The following is a 22318-nucleotide window of genomic DNA, read 5'->3' on the forward strand; positions in this document are numbered from 1 at the left end:
ACATTTTGGTTTTGAGTATGAGATTTCTGTAGACAATTGCAAGTCCTAGTTATAATAACCTTAAAGTTTATTCTTTTAAAGAAAAGTATGGTGAACCATGGGGAAAGTTGAATTCTGGTATCGAATGATTTAATTATTAGACTGCAAACACGGCATGATATAAATATATTTTTTTGATAAATACTTTGATCAGCATTATTTAAAATTCAAAGTCGCGGACAACTTTTTCACATTAGAAAATATCATGACTCGAATAGCACACCGTACAACAGTGCTGTTACAATTTACACGTAAAGAATGGCGTCTGGTTCTAGTCGGGATTTAGAGCAAATTGTGAGAGATGGACTGAGCACTCTTGTGTTTGCTTTTGGTCACAAAGTTGGGATAATTGATGCCTTCATTGAATTCAAAAATCCATGCACCGCGGAAGAACTCAGTGAAAAATCAGGCCAAAAGTTGAGGTAAACCGTACTTTATTAATAATTTGTCAATTAAATATGGGTTTTCAATACTCTGCCAACCACATACCACTTAACCACAATCACATACCACTTAACCACTGGCGCAAACCCAGGATCTTAATGGTGTTAGAGGAGGAGGGGATTATATTAGAAGGCATGGGGTCTGGGTACAGTCGAGGTCCAAAGAAAATCAAGTACAAAGTCCGGTGAGGACCCTAGAGTTCTTCCCCCGTGAGCGTGTGAAAATTGGCAATTAGAAGACCTTACACGTAAATGGCTGCTATTCTACCTTTATTGCATCGATTATTACATCGATGTATTATGTGATATATATTTTTTTCTGTTTTAGTGGGGACGCACGCCGGGAGCACCCCTGCTTAAAAAGGCCGGTAGTGACCTAGAAAATTTTACACCTCGACGGCAATTAAGCATATATGGCAAGGAGGCATGGCTCACTCCTCTGCAGTTTAAATTTAGAATTGTTATCAGTCACACAAACATTACCACATGCTACAATCTACACGTGCACTCTAGCAGACGATATTCTTCTTTCAGTGTAAAGAATCACTTTGCTTAGAGGGCTCAATCTACTAAATAATCCTGAATTTAAAAAAAACTGCTTGAACTTACAAGATTTTTTTAAAATATTTATAATTAATATCTGTTTCACTGTATATTTTATAAATTACTTATTTGAAGACATTTATGATTCAACTTTAAGTGAAAAGTGCAGATATTTGTCTTTTCCAGATGTTTTCTCTGTAGTTGAATGTAAGGGGTTTGTAGATCTTTTTTTCCTTTTCTACTTCTTGGAGCATTTGCTCTGGGTGGATTCCATACAGAGGTGAACTCTCCGTCCACATTTTCGTTCCAATGACAGACTGCTAGATTTGATCGCGCTCTGTATCCCTTGTCACTAAATGCAATTCTTTTGTCCTGAAACATGTTCATAGTATTGTTGAAACTTTCTACATAATAGAGGGGTTGAGATTGCTTACGTGTACGGGTACGCGTACGTGTAATAAAATACTTACAAGTACACGTACACGTAAGGTGAGAAATACGGTTGAGATTTATTACGTGTAGCACGCACGTGTTAAAAATCATTGTGACGTTATTTACGCAACATCATGACGTTTTTTCTCACAAAATGGAAAATATAGCTGATCCTGTATAACGGGGGATGATGATTTGCTTTTGCTTTCCACATGTTGTGAAGGCCATGAAAACGTACCATCTCTTCGTGTAGAAGATTTTACCGAAGATCAATTTATTTCATATTTTCGATTCAAAAGGGACGACATACACCGTCTTTGTCATGCTTTACAGATTCCATCTCACTTTGTTTGTCCCAACGGTACTAGAACATCTGGAACAGAAGGTTTGTTCATATTACTACGTCGCCTAGCTTACCCAAATCGGCTCGACGATATGGTGCCTTTATTTGGTAGTTCAAAATCTGAAATTTCCTACATCGTTAACACTGTTCTGAATTTCATTTTTGACAAACCTGCATTCAAGTTGAGGGAATTTGATCAACTCTTATTGAGCGAAATGAAACTACGTGAGTACGCTGAAGCTATTTCTGACATTGGTTCACGTTTATCCCATTGTTGGGGATTCATAGATGGTACAGTGAGACCAATTTGCAGACCATTGAAACATCAGAAAGTTGTTTATAGTGGCCACAAACGCTTACATGGACTTAAATTTCAGTCAATTACAATTCCGAACGGATTGATAATTCACATGTATGGGCCTGTCGAAGCAAAACACCATGATGCGGCTATGCTTAGAATGAGTGGATTAATGCCAATGTTAGAAGAAAACATGACTCTCCCCGACGTTACGATATTTTCCCTGTATGGCGACCCAGCATACCCTCTCAGACCACACTTGATGGCCCCTTTCGTGGAGCAGTACTAACTGAGCAGCGGTTGGTTTTCAACAAACGTATGTCAAAGTTACGGTCAAGTGTCGAATGAAGTTTTGGTAAAATTCTCTCGTTATTTTCATTTGTCGACTACAGAAAAAACCAGAAACCTTTTCTTCAACCAGTCGCTAAATACTACCTTGTTGCGACACTTCTCACAAACTGCCATACTTGTTTATATGGAAGCGTCACACGTGATTACTTCAGCCTGCAACCTCCAACTCTTGAGGAGTATATGTCTTAAAGAATTAACCAATGAAATCAATGAAAAGCAAACAATGAAATTGAATGTCGTTTGTATTTAACTGAAAAATAAACTGTTAATCTTTTAAAAAATAAATTTATTTATTTATTGTGTTAAAGAAACGATTTGTCATTATATATTATCAATGTCATTTATTTAAACATTTCGCTAGAAGCTCCATCATCATTTTATTGTGCTGCTTCTCATTTTCAAGTCTCTGTACCCTCTCTTGTCTTTCTAGTTCGAACCTATCCCTCTCAAGTTTTAATTCTTCCTTTTTCAATGCAAGTTCCTCTTGTTTCGTTGCTATTTCTGCTTCCGTCTTTTCCTTTAAATAAGTGACAACGGAAGATTTTCTCGGCATTTTTCTGAGGTCTTCCTCTGAAACAAGTTTTGATTATGATTAAATAGTAAAAAGCAAAGGTGCCCCATTAAATTCAGTTCTAAAAATGAGAAATCCAGTGGTTGTTGCTTTGGGAATAAACCGACATTATGCAGCGAAATTTCATCTTTTTGTGTAAGGAATGTCACTGTATCACCGTGCATTGAAAATGTACTGGGGAAAGATTAATGTACTTAAGCTTCACTAACATAATGCAGTACAGTGGTTCCTTTTTAATACCCAATTCTACGGTTAAATATTAGTAGACTAGTGTAGACGGTATTAAGTATGCTTTCATTAGGTAAAACGGAGTTTTAATTTAATTATGAAAAAATTAACGTACAAATTAGAAGCCTGTTTTTACATCTATCACGTTTAAAAGCTCAAGACCACAAGCCCCCCCCCCCCCCCCCCGCTTAACTGCGTTTTCTTTATTTAAAAAGGGTGGCTGTACTTAAATTACATATTATAAAAAGAAGATACATAAACTCAGTCTATACGACTGCGGAGTGTTATATAGATTGACAAATTAAGTAATTTTAATATCGTACAAGAAAACATTGTTTATTATTTTGTGTGAAAGAAGGTCTTTTCTTAATTATATTCTTTTACTTCACGTAGGATTTATTTATTATTATTTTTTGACTTTTTTTTTGGGGGGGGGGGGTGTTCAGTTTCGCTGTTTATAGACATTTTCGCACACAGGCACCTGACGTTTTAAATCTTTCTCTTTATTGATAAAAATATCCCCATACTTATTAATATAGTATGCAGATATTTTTATCAGTAAAGAGAAAGATTTAAAACGTCAAGTGCCTGTGTTTTCGCACACATATTTTCTGCTGTAGTTTTTTTTTCTTTTTTGGAATAAACAAATATTTACTGGAGAAAAAAAAAATTAAAAATGTTCAATGAATTACACAATACACCAAAAAAAAACCCACACATTTATACAACCTTTTAATCTGAATGGGGAAAAAAAGATAGGTTACAGGAAGGCCTTATTTATATTTTACATTTTCAGATGTTGACTCTTATAATTTTATTCTTATTTAAGATTTAAAACAAAGGTTCAAAATTCCCAAAGTAATGGGGACCACAGATACAAATAACAATTAAGCCTTATTGAGACTATGTTATTTACTTAAACAATTCATTACCGCTTTTTGTAGGTGTTAAGTTCTCAGGGGCCCGTTTTCGAATGTCTTTCCCGATCGTTTCTTCCTTTTCCGCTTTTGTTTTCAGAGTCTTCTTCTTCTGTTCCTCCTCATTAAATAATTCTAATGCTTCATCCATGAGATTCTCTTTCTCCCCGTACTCTTCATCTACTCCAGACCTGCATTAGAAAGAGCAAGAGCCACTTAGGGTCTTTTTTGGCCCTGAGAATTTCTGAAAAATCGAAACTGCTCAGTTTTGGTTGAAAATGCAGTATTTATAACTTGGACCCTTGGTGATCGTGTACCTATTGAACATGACGTAATTTTTTCTCTAGTCAATGCATTATGACGTCATGAAATGCGTCATTTTTTCCCATATCCTGTAAAATCCCTTAAAAATGGCAAAAAGTTGAGGTATTTTTTCAATATTTCATATAGAGCACAACCTCTGATCCAAAATATGCAATTACATAATGAAAGATCTGTTTCTGAAGATCACAAAACATGTTTTAATTTTTGGATCGTGGGCTGTGCTCATATTTTAATTCTTTGCTGAAGGTAGTCAAATACGCATGTTTTCTGCAAAATTCAAGAACATTGCATTTTCTCAAAGTCTGTTTTCCAATACCTGGATTCTCAAAAAGAAATTTTGTTATAGGAAATGAAAGCACTAAGTCTCTACTTTATTTTGATATATGAAATGGGACAGAGGGTGATAGTCAATTAATTGATATAAGGATAGGGCCATTTTATGCATAAAGTGAACCTAGCTCTTTATTTGATAAATTAACAAAAAAAAAAAAAAAAAAAAAAAAAAAAAAAATAATGATAATAATAATAAAGACAATAGCCAATTGATTCCTATTTTGATGAAAATATTTTAAAATAAAGTTGCCAAACTATTAAACATACTTTTTTAGGGAAATCTTATTGTGTTTCCGTCGTTGTTCAATAAGTAAAAGAGTTTGTTCGCGAACCCGCCTATTATCAACATCCATCGGCATTTTATTGGCTATTTCAGTCCATTTTGACTTTTCTTCAAAGGGATTTTTGGATAGGACTTCTCTGTATAAATTAAACAATATGATTTGGAATAATAATCCTGCAAATATTATGAAATCGAATAATTTTCAACTTGTCGATTTGTGGTCTATTTTAAACTTTTCTCGCTTTGCAATTACCGGTACTTTGAACTGTACATATTTTTACCTTAGCAGTTTGATGTCATGTTGATCAGAAAATCGGACTTGTTTTTTCCTGTCCATTATTAGTATGTAGCCAGTGTAGGGACCAGTTTACCTATATCGATCTGATTAAAAGAAAAAAATTGTGCTTTACGTGCACTTCGAGAATGTATTATATAAATTTTGATTCCTTTCAGTTTACTATTCTAAATAATAAATATGCATTTAAAAACGAGTGGTGAATAACGTGTTCTGGTTGATTTTTGTATTGGTGTTACAACTGTATACTAGTATTTTTATAAAAACAACTTTATATTTTTATAAATCCAGAGCCATCCGAATGCTTACTATACATACAAATTATAAATACTGTAGTTCATAACGTTTAACACAATATAATGATGTAAAAAAAAAATATTTCTTATGAGATGACATGACACATGTTACAACGTTAGGCGCTAGGTCTGGTAACACGAGCCCCCTGTGCTTGTACATGTATTTTTAATATAGTCTGTGTCAATTATGGTTGTAAATGTTCACCAAAAAGTACAAACATAAATGCCTTGAAAATTCAGAAAATATCAGGTTGTAACAAGCAAAATCTAATAGACACACAATGCGCACTTCATTCGTAAAGAGTCTCCCCCCCCTCCCCCCCCCCCCCCGAAAAGTGATCCCAATGTCACACAGTCACACTTACACTAGAATGTTAAATGTTCAGTAAAAAATCAACAAATGAACAAATTCTAAGGCGACAATAGATTACAACCGTTTGAATTGAAGGCGCACGATCTATCTAAAATATTTACATTAAATTCACAGAGCTGTCAATGGTCGTTCAAGGTTTATATTTTGATTTCGGCGCTGTTTTATGCACAATCAGATATGAAACATTCCCAAAATACACTGACTATGTTAAATTTGTAAATTAAATACCTTTATCAATCAGGAATTGTTTATATATTTAAGAAAAATCTACAAGTTTGTACTTACGTGTAGATGCCGCCCTACAAGTTCTGCCGAACGTGTAGAAAGCAAACGTACTCGAGAATTGATGACGTAATACACCATATTTTAGGGGATTCACCTACTACAAGTACACGTACACGTACGCGTAAAAAATCTCAACCTCTCTATTATGTATCCTTTGCAAGTACATAATCCTGTGGGTATCTATACAAAGGACAAGATAGGCTAAGACCCCTTTTTGGCCCCTGGTTTGGAATGTCTTTTAGAATGATGCAACAGTTTATCAATAGAAACCTGTTGTTACCCCTGCCACAAAATGAGTATTGGTTTTAAGTTATGGAATACACAAAGGTCACAGGAAGGTCTGAAAATATGACAATTTCCGAATTTTCTCATTTTTATGCAAATTTTCATCGATTTTTCTGTACATTTTGTTTCAGAAAACATAGAGCACAAGCTTGCCTATCTACCAAATCCTTTATATATTTCATACACTAGTATCAGATGCATCATATGTATAAAAATCTCAGATAGGCAAGCTTGTGCTCTATGTTTCCCGAAGTGAAAAGTATCTCAAATTTGACGAAATTCCACCAAAATTGAGGAAATTCGTGAAAATGTCCTACTTCTGCACCCTCTTGTGGCATCCATGTAAGCTTTGAATCAAAATTAGTGCTGGTTTTCAAACAAGCATCATTTTAAGTTCTTAACTACAAACTATCACAATTTTAACTGTGTTCTGATTTTTACATCAAATAAGGGGCCAGATTCGGCCGTTACCATACCTTGTCCTTTGAACTAGTTATTACACCACGTAACAATTTTTCTGACACTTTATCACATATTACAAGTCTTGATGGCTCATAATTTGGATCTGTTTTGCACCGTGATGTAGGATGACAATCAGAATGATTTCCTTTATAATGTTCAATGATATTCAAAAGGAGATCTTGTAATTTTTGGGGATTTTGATCGCAGTTTCTAATTGCCCAGTGGCAGTGAGTGGCAACTGGTTCAACATCAGATAGATATTCAGACCAAGTTTTCCCCTTCTGATATGCTGGTCCACTTGAAATTTTTTTCATTTTCTCTTTAATACTTTTAACTCCATGCCAGGTATCATTTTGATTCGTTGTTCCTCCTAATTCTAGAACAAATTTATTGATGGAGATATTTCGATCATGGATATGAACATCAACTGAAACAACATGCTCATCAAGATAGTTGTAAATTCTCTCCGTTCCAAGTTTCTCGTGTCTTTGAGATACTGGATCGTCTGCTTTGGTGACATGTTCACACTTTATTACCTGGTGTGTTTTCTCTCCTAACGCCACAACACTTGAGTCTTTGGCATTTTTTCGCCATCCATGCCGAGCATCTGTCATGATGTTAATTCCGTCATCATCGCTGCATCCTACTTCTCCCCAAAGCGCCATGTTAATACTGTCTTCATATTCTGATTCAATAAATGGATAGATATTCTGTAAGCATTTGTCACGATTACTTTGGTTGATGGTACCAATTTTAGCTCCCTTTGAAAATCTGACGTAATGAACAGGCAACATTCCACTACAAGCAAATCCATGAATAACTCTTTTATTCACCAAATATTCATTATTTGGTAAGTATGGTGATGAAGACCACAAAAGGCTATGATGTTTTTGAATTCTACAATTAAATCTTGCTGCAGCAACATATCCCTTTTCGGTAATCTTTTTTAATGAAAGATCACCATTACAGAATTTGGAATGATTTTCCACCACTTTTACTAAACGTCTTATTGATGATTCTGCAGTAAGGAAAATTTTCTGGTTAGAATCCTTTTCCTGTACCTGAATGTATGTGTTCAAGTCCAAGCTCGCCATAGCCACATTTGCTTCTTCATCTTCTCTGTCATATTTCTCTAAGAATGTTTTCAAAACCTTTTCTAGGATCTCTGCATTATTTACAGGATGATTCAGCTGTCTCACTAAAATATCTCTTGCTTTATGAAGAAGAGAAAGTATTTCATTTTTTTGTTGGTCATCTCCAGGAATTGATATTTTAAATGAAGGTGGACGTTTTTTGGTTGTAGAATCCATATTGTATGATCAGTAATAATTCAGAAACTTTAGAGATCATTGAATGCTAGCAATAAGCCCAACTTCAATTGGTGCAAGGGGATTTCAAGTTGAAAAAATTAAATGATTTTTCTAGTTTTATTATGGATCTAATTCATTGAAAAGTAGAGCAAATAAAGTTCAATAAATGTCAAAAGATTTGTTATTAATTTATTTAAAAAATTCTAAGTAAGTAACCTTTAATTTTTGGAAAAGATTTAAACCCCACTACCAAAGAAAATGAAACATCCTGCTGCTGAAAAAAAAATTCAATATTAACTCTGAACCCAAGTGACATTTTATGGAGCGATCTTTGGTGGAGAAATTGGCGTAATATAACTTTATTTAAATAAAAAAAAAACAGTGATATTTGTCCTCCATGAAATGGTTTAGAACTGGGGAAAACAGGGGAATTTCAAAAAATGACATTTAACATGTAATATTTATATTTATTTACTAATTTATTGATTACTATATGGCATCTGCACTGGCTAAAGTTGCTAATGGGCATTAAATCAGAGTAACTTGACATTTTCGCGCGAAAAACTTTGACAGTATCTGAAATCTAAAAATGGCAAGCAAGCGGCAGGTTTTAATGGAATTGAGTGATGATCAGTTAGAAAATATAAGAGGTGTTTTCCATCACTTTGATTTGGATTTTGATTCAGCCGTAATTTCAGATAGTAACTCTTTAGTGAGACCCAGACCGATTCACCAGAACATGAAGAAGAAATAAATGACAACAATGAGTTCGTAAATGAACCTTTCAGAATTCAACAGGATCCTAATAGTTCAGAGTGTATATGTTGTTTCTGTAGACCATGTATCACTGATGAAGTAAATAGGCAGATGTGGTGGGAAGCTGACCCTCACCCAAAACATAGAAGAAACAGAAATTTATATAAAGAAATGTACAAAAGATTTTGGACTATGATGTATCATAGAGATATCTGGAATCACCCTAGATATGTTGAGAAAAAAAGAAGGGCATTAGAACAAGACCCAAGATTCAGGAATTTAGTGTGGCATCGCAGAGACATAATGCCAGATTGTGTAATAAAATGTGTGAGAGGCTGGTTTCCCAATCCTGACAACATTCCATACATGGGCCACCTGTGGGAGTAATATTACTGATTCAGAAGTTCAAGGTGATGATTCGGGGATGTTTTCCCGCATTTTTCTACCAATGTGCTCTGCCTAGGAGGCACAGAAAGGGTTTTTATAATCACGTTAACAATAACTCGCTATATAAACAATAGAATTTATTGTACTCATCATTATATTTGAAAGTTTGTAATTATAGTTTTTATATAAATTCAATAGTTATGCCTTGTTTAACTAATTCAATATTTATTAAGATGATCCTTTCTGTACCTTTCAATGCTGAGCAGGTCAGACTCAGAGTGCAATGAAACTGAAGAACAACATGTGTATCGAAGGATTATTCAGGAGACATTCTACATGTAATATTACTGGGCTTTCAGTTTTGACATAATGTAATGAACACTTTGGAGTGAAAATATTTGTTTTGGATCAGAGGGATGAGTTATTTCAAGACTAACACTAGGGATGGTTACCTAAACTGAGTTTTCTCTCACTCAGACTGGGCAGTATTGTGATTGCGGGAATTATTTTTCATATTCACCATTCATATTAAATGGAACAAATTGAAATACATTGGATTTACTAATAAATGTGAGTAAATCTAAATATTTTATTCCTTTTAACAGAGAATAACATGTACCAATACACATTATTGGTTCATTTTGGCGCCGTAACTAGATAGACATGGCTTTGCAATGTGAGTGAGTCAACGTCCGGTGTAAACAATAACAAATAGAAATCACGCCCACAAACTGCCAATCTCTAGTTTGAAATACAAAATCAGCCCTGCTTCAATTTTTTGAAGCCAAAATTAAAATTTAAAAAGTATTTTTATTTAAAATAAGTCTGACAAATAAATGCCCAGTGATGAGAGGAACTGGTATAACAATTTTGAAATGATAATAAAATAGCTTAATCTTGATTTTTGCAAAATAAGTGCTGCAATCTGAATGTGACCAGAAAATTCATAACTTCCACCATTTTCACCGATTGGTTGCTTTTATACCCAATTGTTGGCCTTTAAATCATCAGTCAATTGCTACTTAACTAACAAGTGCTTTTTTCCATGCATATTAATCTCACAGCATAATGGCTAGTAGATTTCATAAAAATCCACATTCTCTCTACTAATTTCAAGGTACTTAGACTGATCTACCATTTAATATAAAATAGAGTAAATTGCAATCTGTGCACACTATATTACATAATTTGTAATCAATGAAAGTATTCTAAACATTACAGTCATTTAGGGTATTCCGAACCACCTTTTACATTTTGACTGCAAACGATTTGATTTAACAGAGTTAATATCTGGTTGGTTGGTATGAAAGGGAAATCAGTTGATCTAAAAAAAAAATCAGATCTGCATTACAAGGCGAATCGATTTTCGATATAGCGACCTCAATTAAAGTTATACTATACCACCTTTTTTTTAGTGTATTGTGGGTCACTCACTAATGGGCTTTTCGAATCACCAGGTAACGGATAAAACGGTCAGATAACAATATAATAATTAAATAATTAGTTGGTACTATTTACCATAAGTCTTCAAACATAAAAAAAATTATTTACTATTTATACTACTGTAATGATTTTCCACTTAGATTAAAAAAACAAACAAACAAACAAACAAAACAAAACAAAACAAAAAAAAAAAAAAAAAAAAAAAAAAAAAAAAACCTGCCGTTCCCCTGTCAGTCCCTGACATTTTCCCGTCTCCCTCTGACTTCCTCCTATGATCCCCTGTCGTTGTCCCTGACTACCCTGTCTACTCCCTGACGTCCCCTGACCTTGCCCCTGTCTAGCCCCTGATGTCCTCTGACATTATTTTAAAGTTCATTAGACCCCCCTCTGTAATTACTTTCATGCCGCTTGCATTTAAAGAAAACCAATATTAATAAAATATCTGACTTATAACAAGTGTGCAGCTTGTGCATTTTATTCAGCATCGGCCACGAACACATGTGAATCAATATATCCTCAACTATAGCTAGGATGCTACAAATGCGGCTAAAACTTTGATTTTGATTTGCTATATAAAACATTTTATACTCATGGAAGCTTATAAACTTTTCATGTGTCATCGACCGACCAACAATGCTGCATCAAAGCTGTTTATACTAAATTTGACTATGGACTACGCCGTCTATGTGATCAATAAATGGGTTCACGGCTGGCATGACCGGTTAACAGAGGATGTTTACTCCTCCTAGGCACCTGATCCCACCTTTTGAATTTCCAGGGATCTGTATTTTATGCCCTGTTTACGGATTTGTATGTTTTTTTTATATTGATCACTGTTTCTTATCCACATATTTCAGTGAGAATTACGTTGTATGTGGCGGCAGCTTGATTTGAATAGCAAGTGTGCAAACAGTTTGTAAAAAGGAAATATAGGTAAATTGACATGAGAAGAATTATTTTATCGAGTACTCAATTTTCGTTCGACTAAAGCCCCCGATTGTTCGAATGGGCTATCTAGTGAAATTGCCATCCCTAGTCAAAAAGTCTTGATACATTCACATTGGCACACTGTGGGACTACATGTAAAGATTGCCTACATTATATATTGATGTGGTCGTTGTTACCATATGAAAAAGAAGTGCCTAGTTTCCTGATCCTTTATTCTTCTTGTCTACGAATGGAGTACTTAATGTAGGTTTTTTTTTTTTTTTTATAAAATGGTGATTTCATTTGATAAAATTCTGTCAATTACTACAAGAATAGAATGGATGGAGGATTACAATTTTTCATGAAGATGTTGATCATCCCCATTATTTCTTTTGAAGCGGTGTCTAAACATTCTCTTGTTGAGTACACCCTTGGTTTCCTCAACATGAATAAGATTGCATTCAATTCCATATACGACGTATGAAGATTTGTAAATAAGATTTTCCAAAGTTTTGAAATAATTTTTTTACCCGTGAGATTGCTCTCATTCAAAATACAAATTATTTCTGATTTTCAAATATCGGAGGTTGTACGATTTTCTGCACTTTATTTAGAAATGGAACACTTGATTACGGAACAGGGATCGTCAAAACATATCTCATTGAAAATATTCTAATTAAGGTTGTACTGATAACTGTATATACGACAAATGTTTTATTCCCCGAACTTTAATGACACCTTTTCGTCACAGGCTACGTGTCAGCCAGTGTGTTATCGTTAATCTTTTTCTTTTTTTTTAAAGTGAAGATAACGAATGTTGATCAAACACAGATCAACAGAACATTAAAAAAAATCAAGATAAAGGTGGAAATTGTCTATCAGTCCTCAGAATGAAAATTGAACATCACAGACAAGAACAAACGACACGGAAAGAAGAAGCGAAAGAAATGAGGCGAAGCAAAATTGTCGACCAAAATGCGAAGAAGCTTACCAGAAAATTGGTATATGACGCAGTGGAGTTTAAGTGTGAATTAAGGAGGGAAGAGGAACCTGGAAAATGAACACAAAAAAGACGCAACAATGAATGATATGACCAAAGACGGAAAAGATTACTTTTTTCCCTCTTACATAACCACCGAAAGGATCAGTTAATGACTTCATTTGTTACATAAGAGACTACAGTTGCATAAGTGTCCATAAAGACATGTATATTAAGCAAATATACGAAGAGAAACTCCCTCTTTCGCTCTATTTTTTACAGCAGAAGAAAATGAACCAATGCAGGAATGCAATTGGGAAGAAAAAAAAGAACCAGTGGACGAACTTCCACAACATATCAAAACTTCGAAGATGACGACGATTTACCGAACCTATACATAACCAAAAAAGAAAACAATGCTTCGTAATGGAAGGGGGCAAGACAATATCCTGAAACACGAAATCTGCATTGCAAGTATTAGTGACTATAATTATGGAGTTACTATTGGTTGAAATTATGGGCCAGGTTCCAAACAAAATCATCCTGAGGCTAATTAATGAAACACTGGGAGATCTTAATTGAAGACGTTTGGGTCTTGTCTGATCGAATTTCATGTGGAGTGAATAAATAGGACTGTGTATGGTCGTCATAATTTCACGTATGAGAAAGAAGATTTTAAAATGAAGAAAGAATGTTACACCAAATCTTTATTTAATTAGTCTTTAAGACATCCCTTTTAAAATATGATTTCATCAATGAAAGATATTAGCTCTCAATTATTTTATACTTTTTTTTCAATGTTGTTAAAATTGTTTACATTTCAATTCCCCATTGTTTAGAACCAATCTTGATTATAAACGATGTATTTTTATAATGGTAACTGATAATGTCATTAGTTCAACAAATCTTTTTATAAAACCTTTGTAACTGATTTGGCACTTATCACTGTCCAATGTTGTTGAATGCATGGAAAATCTATTTATCAAATTTTCAACAGTGAAATTAATACTGTGATTTATTTATTTAATAAAAGTGATATTCTCTCACAGTGTGAAAGGATACCAAAGTGATATTCTCTCACATTGTGTAAGGATATCAAAGTAAGTAAAAATAATTTCTTGTCTTACATTAGATAGAGATATTTACTAAATCGTCTTGATAGAGACTAAAACTACCAATTTCTTTCCAAATATGTTGCTAAATTCCATGTTACAATGTTTTCAATCTCACAATTGCTAAGCTCAGCTATGACGTTGCGGCCTATGGCACTGTGCTTAGAAAAGATAGGGGTAAAAGGATGTAATAAACAGAAAATTCAATGTTTTGTAGTTGAATATGGAATTTATTTCACTCGTGAGACAGGATTTTTTTTTATACTTTCTCGAGTGCGGAGCACTCGTGAGAATATAAAACAATCCTGTCCCTTACGTGAAAAAAAATCCATATCGAACTACAAATATAATATCCTCTATATATAAACTTTACAAAAGTACTTTCAATGAAACCCCTTTAATATATTGCACATATGATAAAGAACCTATATTTTATTGAAACATTCAGTGCTTCCGTATCTTAATATAGCATTGCCTGATATACGTGCCTGCAGTTATAAAGAACATTGACCTGTCCCATTAAATTTTAATATGTCATAAACTGTATCATATGAGTGTTTGAGTGAATTGAATTTGAAATCAAATTCAAAATTGCAGAAAGTTCGATTTTTTTCTATTCCCTTCATCCATGCACAAAAATGGTCTTACATACATGTAACACAAATGAACCCAAATTAAAAAAAAATAACATAATTTGATCTCTAACAGGTACATTCAAGAATGGCTTGGCTGCATGATCTCAGCAGGAATCGTCAAACTTCACGAAGACGGCAAATATTCACTTCCTTTCGAGAAATCCCTGTTGAAGACGTCGGGCATCGTTGCCAGTGTGCTCCCTATATTTAGCGAAATGTTTCCTCAGCTGGAGAAAGTCATGTCAAAAGATGGACCAAGGGGTTTGTTTGTGTTTAATTGTCATATCTTAGATAATTACGAACAATTACGTTTCACCTCAGAGATTTTATACATGAACTTATTGAAATTTAATGAAAACGTTGAACCAAAGTGATAAGAAAAAAAATAAAAGGTGATGAGAAAATTCAGCAATTGTATTAAACGTTTTGTAAATTATTGAAGTGAGATAACCTATAAATAGTTAAGTCTACCTAAGGTGTACGCTTGATTTACAGTGTCATATGCTATAGATCTGAAATGGTATATATTGCAACAAGCGTATATATCTTCATAAGGCATCAATATATGGTATTCTACTTTTAATCGGTATTGCTATAGGACGATAAGTACTAGTAAATATCGTGAATAGAGCGTCTGTGTTCAAAAGGTTCTATGTTTGACTACGGATGGGGTCCGGAGGACGTAAGATAAACAATATGCGATAGATAGCAACAGCTTTTCCTTCGCCTGACGCTTGGCATTAGCAAGTGAAAGGTGTTCTATGAAATGAGATCTTAAAATCTGAGTGCCCTTGTGAGGGTAGGCGTTGGCCCACTAAAGAGTCCTAGCTGCTTTTGTCTTAGTCTACTAGTACGAGGGGCATTTCAAAAGTTCTGGCAACTGGTATATAAAATTTTAACTACGTTACGGATTAAAATGACTCTGATACCACTGTAAAGCTTAGGCAAATATGCATTAGTAGTGACGTCATTTTACATTCAAAATGACGTATAGGTCTGCTAAAATGACGTCATAATTAGGTATACTCTGTATAATGGGCGTAAAAACGACTGATAAGGAGAACAATTTTTTTGTTGAGCAAAGAGCCTATTGCAAAATTCGCTCATTGCTTGGCTTTACGGCAACAGAAATAAAAGCCGATTTAGATGTAGTATATAGAGAGCATGCTCTTTCATATCGAGCAATAGCACAATGGGTAGTTCAGTTTAAAGAGGGTAGAAAATCAATTGAAGATGACCCCCGTTCGGGGCGTCCAGTTTGTACATATGGCGAAAACGAAATCGTCGCTGTTCAAAATACGATAGCTGATGATGCTAGATATACAGTTGAGGAAATAGCAGACTTAACTAACATTAATTCGTCAGCAGTTTTTCGTATTTTAAAGGAAAACTTAAAGCTTAGGAAAGTCTGTGCTAGATGGGTGCCGCATCTTCTCTCGGAAGAGCAAAAGCGCATCCGGGTAGAAATGGCTTCACAGTTACTAACAATTTATGAAGATTGTGACCAAAAGCGAATAAATGAGATTGTAATTGGTGATGAAACATGGATATATATTTTTGAACCGGAAACTAAGCTCAATAATAAATTTTGGATCGGTGAAAATGATACAAGGCCTCAAATTGCACGCAGAAACCGGTCTGTCCGGAGAGTAATGTACGCCTTATTTTTTGATTCTAAAGGCCCTGTTGCTCAAGTTCCGGTTCCAGAACACAGCAGTGTTACTGGTCAATTTTATGCAGAGAATGTCTTGTCTCAGGTTGTAGAGCACTATAAAACGACCCGACCAACAACCAGTACTAGAGGAATAAAGCTCCTCCATGACAACGCACCTGCCCATAGATCAGAGGTAGTAACCAAATATTTAAAGGAAAATGGTATTGCCGTTTTACCACATCCACCCTACAGTCCTGACCTAGCTCCATGCGATTTTTGGTTGAATGCCGTTATCAAAGAAGCCCTCCGAGGACGGCGATTTGAAAGTCGTCATGCAGTCGGAAGTGCCGTATTCCAGTGTATGAAGCGTATACCGAAAGAGGACTATAGGGCAGCATTTTCCACGTGGATTTCAAGACTGAAAAAGTGTGTCCAGGTCAACGGAGACTATTTTGAGGGATTGATTTAATTCAATTTATGATAATGACGCTCATTAATTTACCGCACACCACTTGCCAGAACTTTTGAAATGCCCCTCGTATATCATATCTTTCAACTGGCGTCAATATTTCATGAACATTATGAATTCTGTCAAAGATTATGCCAGACGATGGGCCACACATAGCAAAGAGGACCTTTACACTTTGTCAGAATGGATGAAAGGTATCAAATGGATGTTGAAGTATCGCATTAAAGGGTTGAGTTTCAATGCGAAAACCATCCATCCTTCTGTCTTCAGTAATTCAGAAGTGAAAAAGAATTAGATTAGATTAGATAGATCAATATATACTGGTTCCAGGTGAAAAAGCATGTTAAAAAACTGCCTTTGATTGTAAGGCTCATTATTTTAATGTTTTTAAAGGAATTTGGGTTTAATTCAGCTAGTGGTAATCCAAAATATTCATAATTCCCTTTCTAAGGAGGAAATTGTTAAATATTTCAAACATCATATATTATTAATATTCCCAAATTGATTTTGAATTGACATCAAAAGCTGAAAACGTCTCATAATGAGTGATACATCATAGCTTGGATCTTTCGGTTAATAAGCTTTAACATATTTCATGTACACGTATATATCATGTGAAAATATTTTGTGTGATTATTCTCTAACTTGCACAGGTAACCACCACTATGTTGAATGTAATTTCTGGTTACCTTTTGTTCAGGTTACGGATACTATGACCCTTTTCTTGCCTTGCTGGATACATACCGTACACCGGAAGCTCTTCAGGAGTGGAACAAGAACCTATTGCGTCCTGTATTAGAACTTAAACCAGGTTTGAAAATAAGGATATTCCTAATAATCACATTTCTTAACAATAATTTATAATTTTCGATTTAAATTCAAACATTTCTCTTCTACTTAGGGACCGAGTTTACACTGTTAGATATTGGTTGTGGCTATGGTAAGCATACAAGAGAGGTAGCCAAAATGTACCCTAACTGTACTATTTACGGTATCGACTCGGATAAAGTCTCCATAGATCAGGCCATCAAAGAGCTTCAAAAAAGTGAGCAGAAGAACATCATCTATATCCATATGAAAGGTGGACAACTCCCACAGGATTGGACTGAAAAATTTGATTTCGTCTTAATCAACGATGTACTTCATGATGCATACGACGTCGATGGAATTCTTAAAGAGACTAAGCGAGTCCTCAAACCAGATGGCTACGGAATGGCGTATGATCCCCCTGTATCTTCCTATCCCCAAAAACAAGTCAACGAGCCAAAAGCACAGTTTTTCCTACCCTTTAGCCTTTTCATTTGCCTTCCGGTCAGTTTATCGGGTCCGTTTGGAGAAGGACGCGGTGTTGGTTGGGGATATGAGCGCAAGAAACAAGAAATAGAAGAACATGGGTTTCGAGTGATTAAAGTTGGCGAAAAAGATACTGATACCGTGCAAGAAGGCATTGTTTTTTCGAAAGCGAATCCTTAAATCATCGGCATTTTACATTTTTACAATACTTAAAGTAACACACACCAAATTTTATTTTGGGTCTTTTATTGTGTTTTTTTATATTCAGTATCAATAACTGTACTCATACCTTGTACATACCCATACATTGTAATTGTTGTAACATATCTGTCTTTATTCATCTTTGATTTGTATATCTTATCTAATGGTTTAGATACTCATGAAGGAGAAAATTCACCAGCTTTGATAAAAGGTTGAATATTCTTTTTTTCTTTTTTCTTTCTTTCCTTCTTTATATCAAAATCATAAAATAGACACAATGGAGACGAATCGGCAAGTGTTTGCATCACTCTGAAGTTAAAGGAAAGCCTATTCACCCTCAATATGAAGACCGTATTTGCCTTTCAGTCAGATGCCTAGAAGATATGAATATAATGTTAAAGGTAACCAGCGGTAATTAATCTCGTAAATCCAGAAAACAAAACAAAACGTGAATAGGGCTAAAACATCAGGGGTGGGATCAGGTGTCTTGTAGGAGTAAGCATTCTCTGTCGACCAGTCACACCAGCAGTGAGCCCTATGTGTTGATTAGGTATACGGAGTACTCCATACTCAAATTAAGTATTAAAGTAAAGGCCTAACATGTCAGTCAAAATACCACGTCAGATAGGCTGAATTTGCAAGCAGGGTCATTATAATGGCCGTTTTTTCAAAAAAGCTGACTTAAAACGGGTTGTTGAAATCTTTTGTAACATCAACTTATTTGTCAGTAGTTTGTTCGTACTCAGAGCATGCTCTTGCGCATCGAATCAGTTGGAAGACATAAACACCAAATGCAGATGATGTTGGAATATTGCTACATTAATATGGAAAGTTGACAATGGAAAAGTTGAAGTCATTCAGTCAGTAATAAGCTGGTCATTATCGTCTTAAGTCAATAAACATCCAAATATGAAACAGATGTGGCAGATAATAAAGAATTTTCTTTCGGTCTGATGCCTAAAAGACAACAAAAGATCTCCTGAACAAATGAAAGCAATCAGTTTAACAGCAATATTTTTGTTTGCGGGCTTGTATTGAAACCGTACCGTTTTCTTTAGTCAAATATCCAATTATCAGATTTCTTTGTTCAATATAAACAAGAACACATAGCATAGTGATATAAGCTGGTGTTTCGAACATTGCATATATATCATTTATTTATTTATTTCGAAAAAGAAATATATTTTGATATAAAATTCAACGATTTATTTTATCTCAATACCAGGACCCGAATAGGACACCATACACCAAAACGCCCACTACACAATTTGCACATCCATTCGTTTATACCATAATGGCATCTAATTCTCCTCGGGATTGTGCAAATTGAGCAAATTGTGAGAGATGGACTGAGGACTCTTGTGTTTGCATTTGGTCACAAAGTTGGGATAATTAACGCCTTCATTAAATTAAAAAATCCTTGCACTGCAGAGGAACTCAGTGAAAAATCAGGCCATAAGTTAAGGTAAGCCATATATATATTTTTTTATCGTTTTATCAGTTAAAGTGGAAATTACCCGAGAACTGTTTGCTACAATGCTAGACCACTCATATATTACCCGCGTGCTCCTTTTTAACAACCATTTAACATGTTTTCTGTGAATACAATTACTGTATGAAGTTGGGAAGTCCCAACAAAGGCATCACCAAAAGTCCCGTTTTAATAAACCTCACTAGGGGTGTTAGAGGCTTCTTAGATTAAATAGCAGATATTACGACATAACTATATCTTTTGTAATATACAATGCCCCGATATACAATTACACAATATATATATGAAATTGTAAGTTATGTAGTAAAAATAATGATACTGTTTGTTCTATGAAAATGAAAAATATGTTATAATTTCTGTGTCAGTCAGTATGCAGTAAGTAAATTGTGTAATAAACAGTGATAATACGTGAAGAATAAGGTATCACTGTGATACCAGGGGAACAACTTGAAATGTACTCTCCACCACACCCCTTAGACACCGGTATCGAGGGCCAGGCCCCAGGATCATGAAACAAACTTAAGAATTCAAATTTTCAACCACTTGTAAAATGTTTATTAATTATTGAATTAGTCTCCAAATTTGCAGATAACAACACTTTTGTGGAGCAATATTGAAAAAATATTTTGATTTTGGTCTGTTTGACTTCTACAACATTTTTGTGCAACTAAGTATTTTTGACTTAAGCTTAAGATGTTTCATTATCCCAGGGCCAGGTCACCCTCTGATATACTCGAATGATACAAGCTATATATAAAAATAGCATATATATAAAAATTACAAGTTTTAGCCCACCGATCTTATGATTTGAAAGTTACAAGTAATGCTTCGAGATTGTTTCGGTCACTAGATAAGAGTTGCGTGAGAGCTTTAAAAAATATCAACGCATCTTTATCTGTAATACTTTTTTCATGATTCTTCATTAAACATGACTAATTGGACCTGCTATTAATAAAAGTTGATAAAAGTTAATTATTGAAAAAAGACAACAAAGTACGAGTAGCAATAGTCGCGAATTTGGGCGCATTCCTTATCATGTATTCATGTAGGAGCCATTCTTTTAAGAAATGAATTTAATAGCTACCCATTTTATACGGAATAAACTATGTTGGGGCAGTTTACGCTTTATAAACCGCGAAGCGGTTTATAAAAAAGCGTAAACTGTTCCAACCCAGTTTATACCGTATAAAATGGGTAGCTATTAAATTCATTCCTTATAATTTAATTTTCATTCATTTGGTGTAAGAAAAAAAAGATGATTGTCCTTAAAAAATGACTTCAATTTGTACAAAATTTGAATGTAACGTCAGGCGGATCGATACGTTTTTGATGCAAGTCATTGTGACGTTGGCAACCCATTTTATACGATATAAAGTAAATTTTTTATCCAATCAAATACAGCGTTACAACCAGAATTAAATTATGTAAATTTAACATATAGATCGTAGCATTTTAGTAAGTGTAAAAACCAGAGTTCTGGCGCAGATACTTAACATGGAGCTCCACAGTGGAGCTGTGGAGGCAATGACGTCATAAATAACCATGGAAACGAACACGCCCTCTTTACTCATGAATGATTTAAAACAATTGGTCATCATCAAAAGAAGAGATCGATAATCCTGTGACGTCACAGAGTATTATATCTTGAAACAATAGTCATAGAATTGATTGTAAAGAATGGAACAAAAGCAATTTTTTAATTTAGAATGGGAAATTCGCAAGGTCATGGAAATAAATGATGGTCATTGTTGAAGGAAACAAAAGAAATAAATCGGTAAAACGATCAAGTCAATAAAGGGAACACAAAGGGCCTTTTGTGGTCCCTAAAGGGCTTTTCAATAACGTAAAACTCTGTTGTACTATCGATTAATGGTGTATTGAAAATGTGAACAATGGAGGGTTAAAATGGGACTGTGTTGAATGAGACATTTAAATGGGGCATCAGTCAACCGAAACATTTGCAGGTGAAAAAGTTATCAAAGGTACACGAGGCTTTAAATCTTATGGGAATACTTTTATGACATACGAACGAATTCTTATTTTTTGTTTATTTTTATAAACAAAAGTAAGAACACAAAACCTTCAAATAATAGTCCAATGAAGGACTAGGATTAAAGAATCCTTTTGACTCTTAGCTAATAAAATATGTATAACTCAATTCAAAGAAAATATTAACAAGCAAACTGATTTTAATCTCACATTTATTGTTCAGATGAAGCAAAAACAATAACATACATGTATATAATTTTAATAGACATATGCATTAATTATACATAAATAATTTCATTCACAAACTTGCTTTTTTGATGATGAAATTAGGTATACAGTTTGGAAAAGATTCAGCTATAAGTTTGTACATCATTGGCATTGACCCACGAATTAAATTTGGAAGGCCAGTGTAACCATTGTACAAGGTATTGTTTATTGTCTCCTCGGCCTTTTGTTTTTATGATTTTTTCTACTTTAAACACGTCATCTTCACGAACGTCCACTTTTTGCAATTCATTTTGATAAAAAGTTCCTTTGATTTCTTCGTTTAAATAGTCTTTGAGTCTGTAT

General features: G+C 34.4%; 3 protein-coding genes across 4 annotated transcripts in view; 2 read left to right on the forward strand and 1 right to left on the reverse strand.

The window, feature by feature from the left end:
- The first annotated feature begins 289 nt into the window (after positions 1 to 289).
- LOC133194164 (uncharacterized) lies at positions 290 to 18489 on the forward strand. The gene is made up of 4 exons (XM_061330163.1): positions 290 to 461; positions 14724 to 14911; positions 17474 to 17584; positions 17675 to 18489. The coding sequence occupies exons 1-4, from the start codon at positions 298 to 300 to the stop codon at positions 18244 to 18246; spliced, it is 1035 nt and encodes a 344-aa protein (XP_061186147.1). The 5' UTR covers positions 290 to 297; the 3' UTR covers positions 18247 to 18489.
- On the reverse strand, positions 2787 to 5247 carry LOC133194167 (reticulocyte-binding protein homolog 2a-like). The gene is made up of 3 exons (XM_061330166.1): positions 5090 to 5247; positions 4181 to 4356; positions 2787 to 3019 (listed from the first exon to the last, which is right to left on the reverse strand). The coding sequence occupies exons 1-3, from the start codon at positions 5179 to 5181 to the stop codon at positions 2787 to 2789; spliced, it is 501 nt and encodes a 166-aa protein (XP_061186150.1). The 5' UTR covers positions 5182 to 5247.
- A 1053-nt stretch (positions 18490 to 19542) lies between the features above and the next one.
- The window catches only part of LOC133194163 (demethylmenaquinone methyltransferase-like), a 33642-nt gene continuing 30866 nt past the window's right edge, over positions 19543 to 22318 (forward strand). For both annotated transcript variants that reach the window (XM_061330162.1, XM_061330160.1), the window contains exon 1: positions 19543 to 19732. The gene's annotated coding sequence lies outside the window, so the exon portion shown is untranslated. The remainder of the gene's footprint in view (positions 19733 to 22318) is intronic.

The sequence above is a fragment of the Saccostrea echinata genome, unplaced genomic scaffold, assembly GCF_033153115.1.
Source record: "Saccostrea echinata isolate AGI-Se365-2 ecotype Australia unplaced genomic scaffold, CSIRO_AGI_Sech_v1 ptg000028l, whole genome shotgun sequence".
Taxonomy (NCBI): Eukaryota; Metazoa; Mollusca; class Bivalvia; order Ostreida; family Ostreidae; genus Saccostrea; species Saccostrea echinata.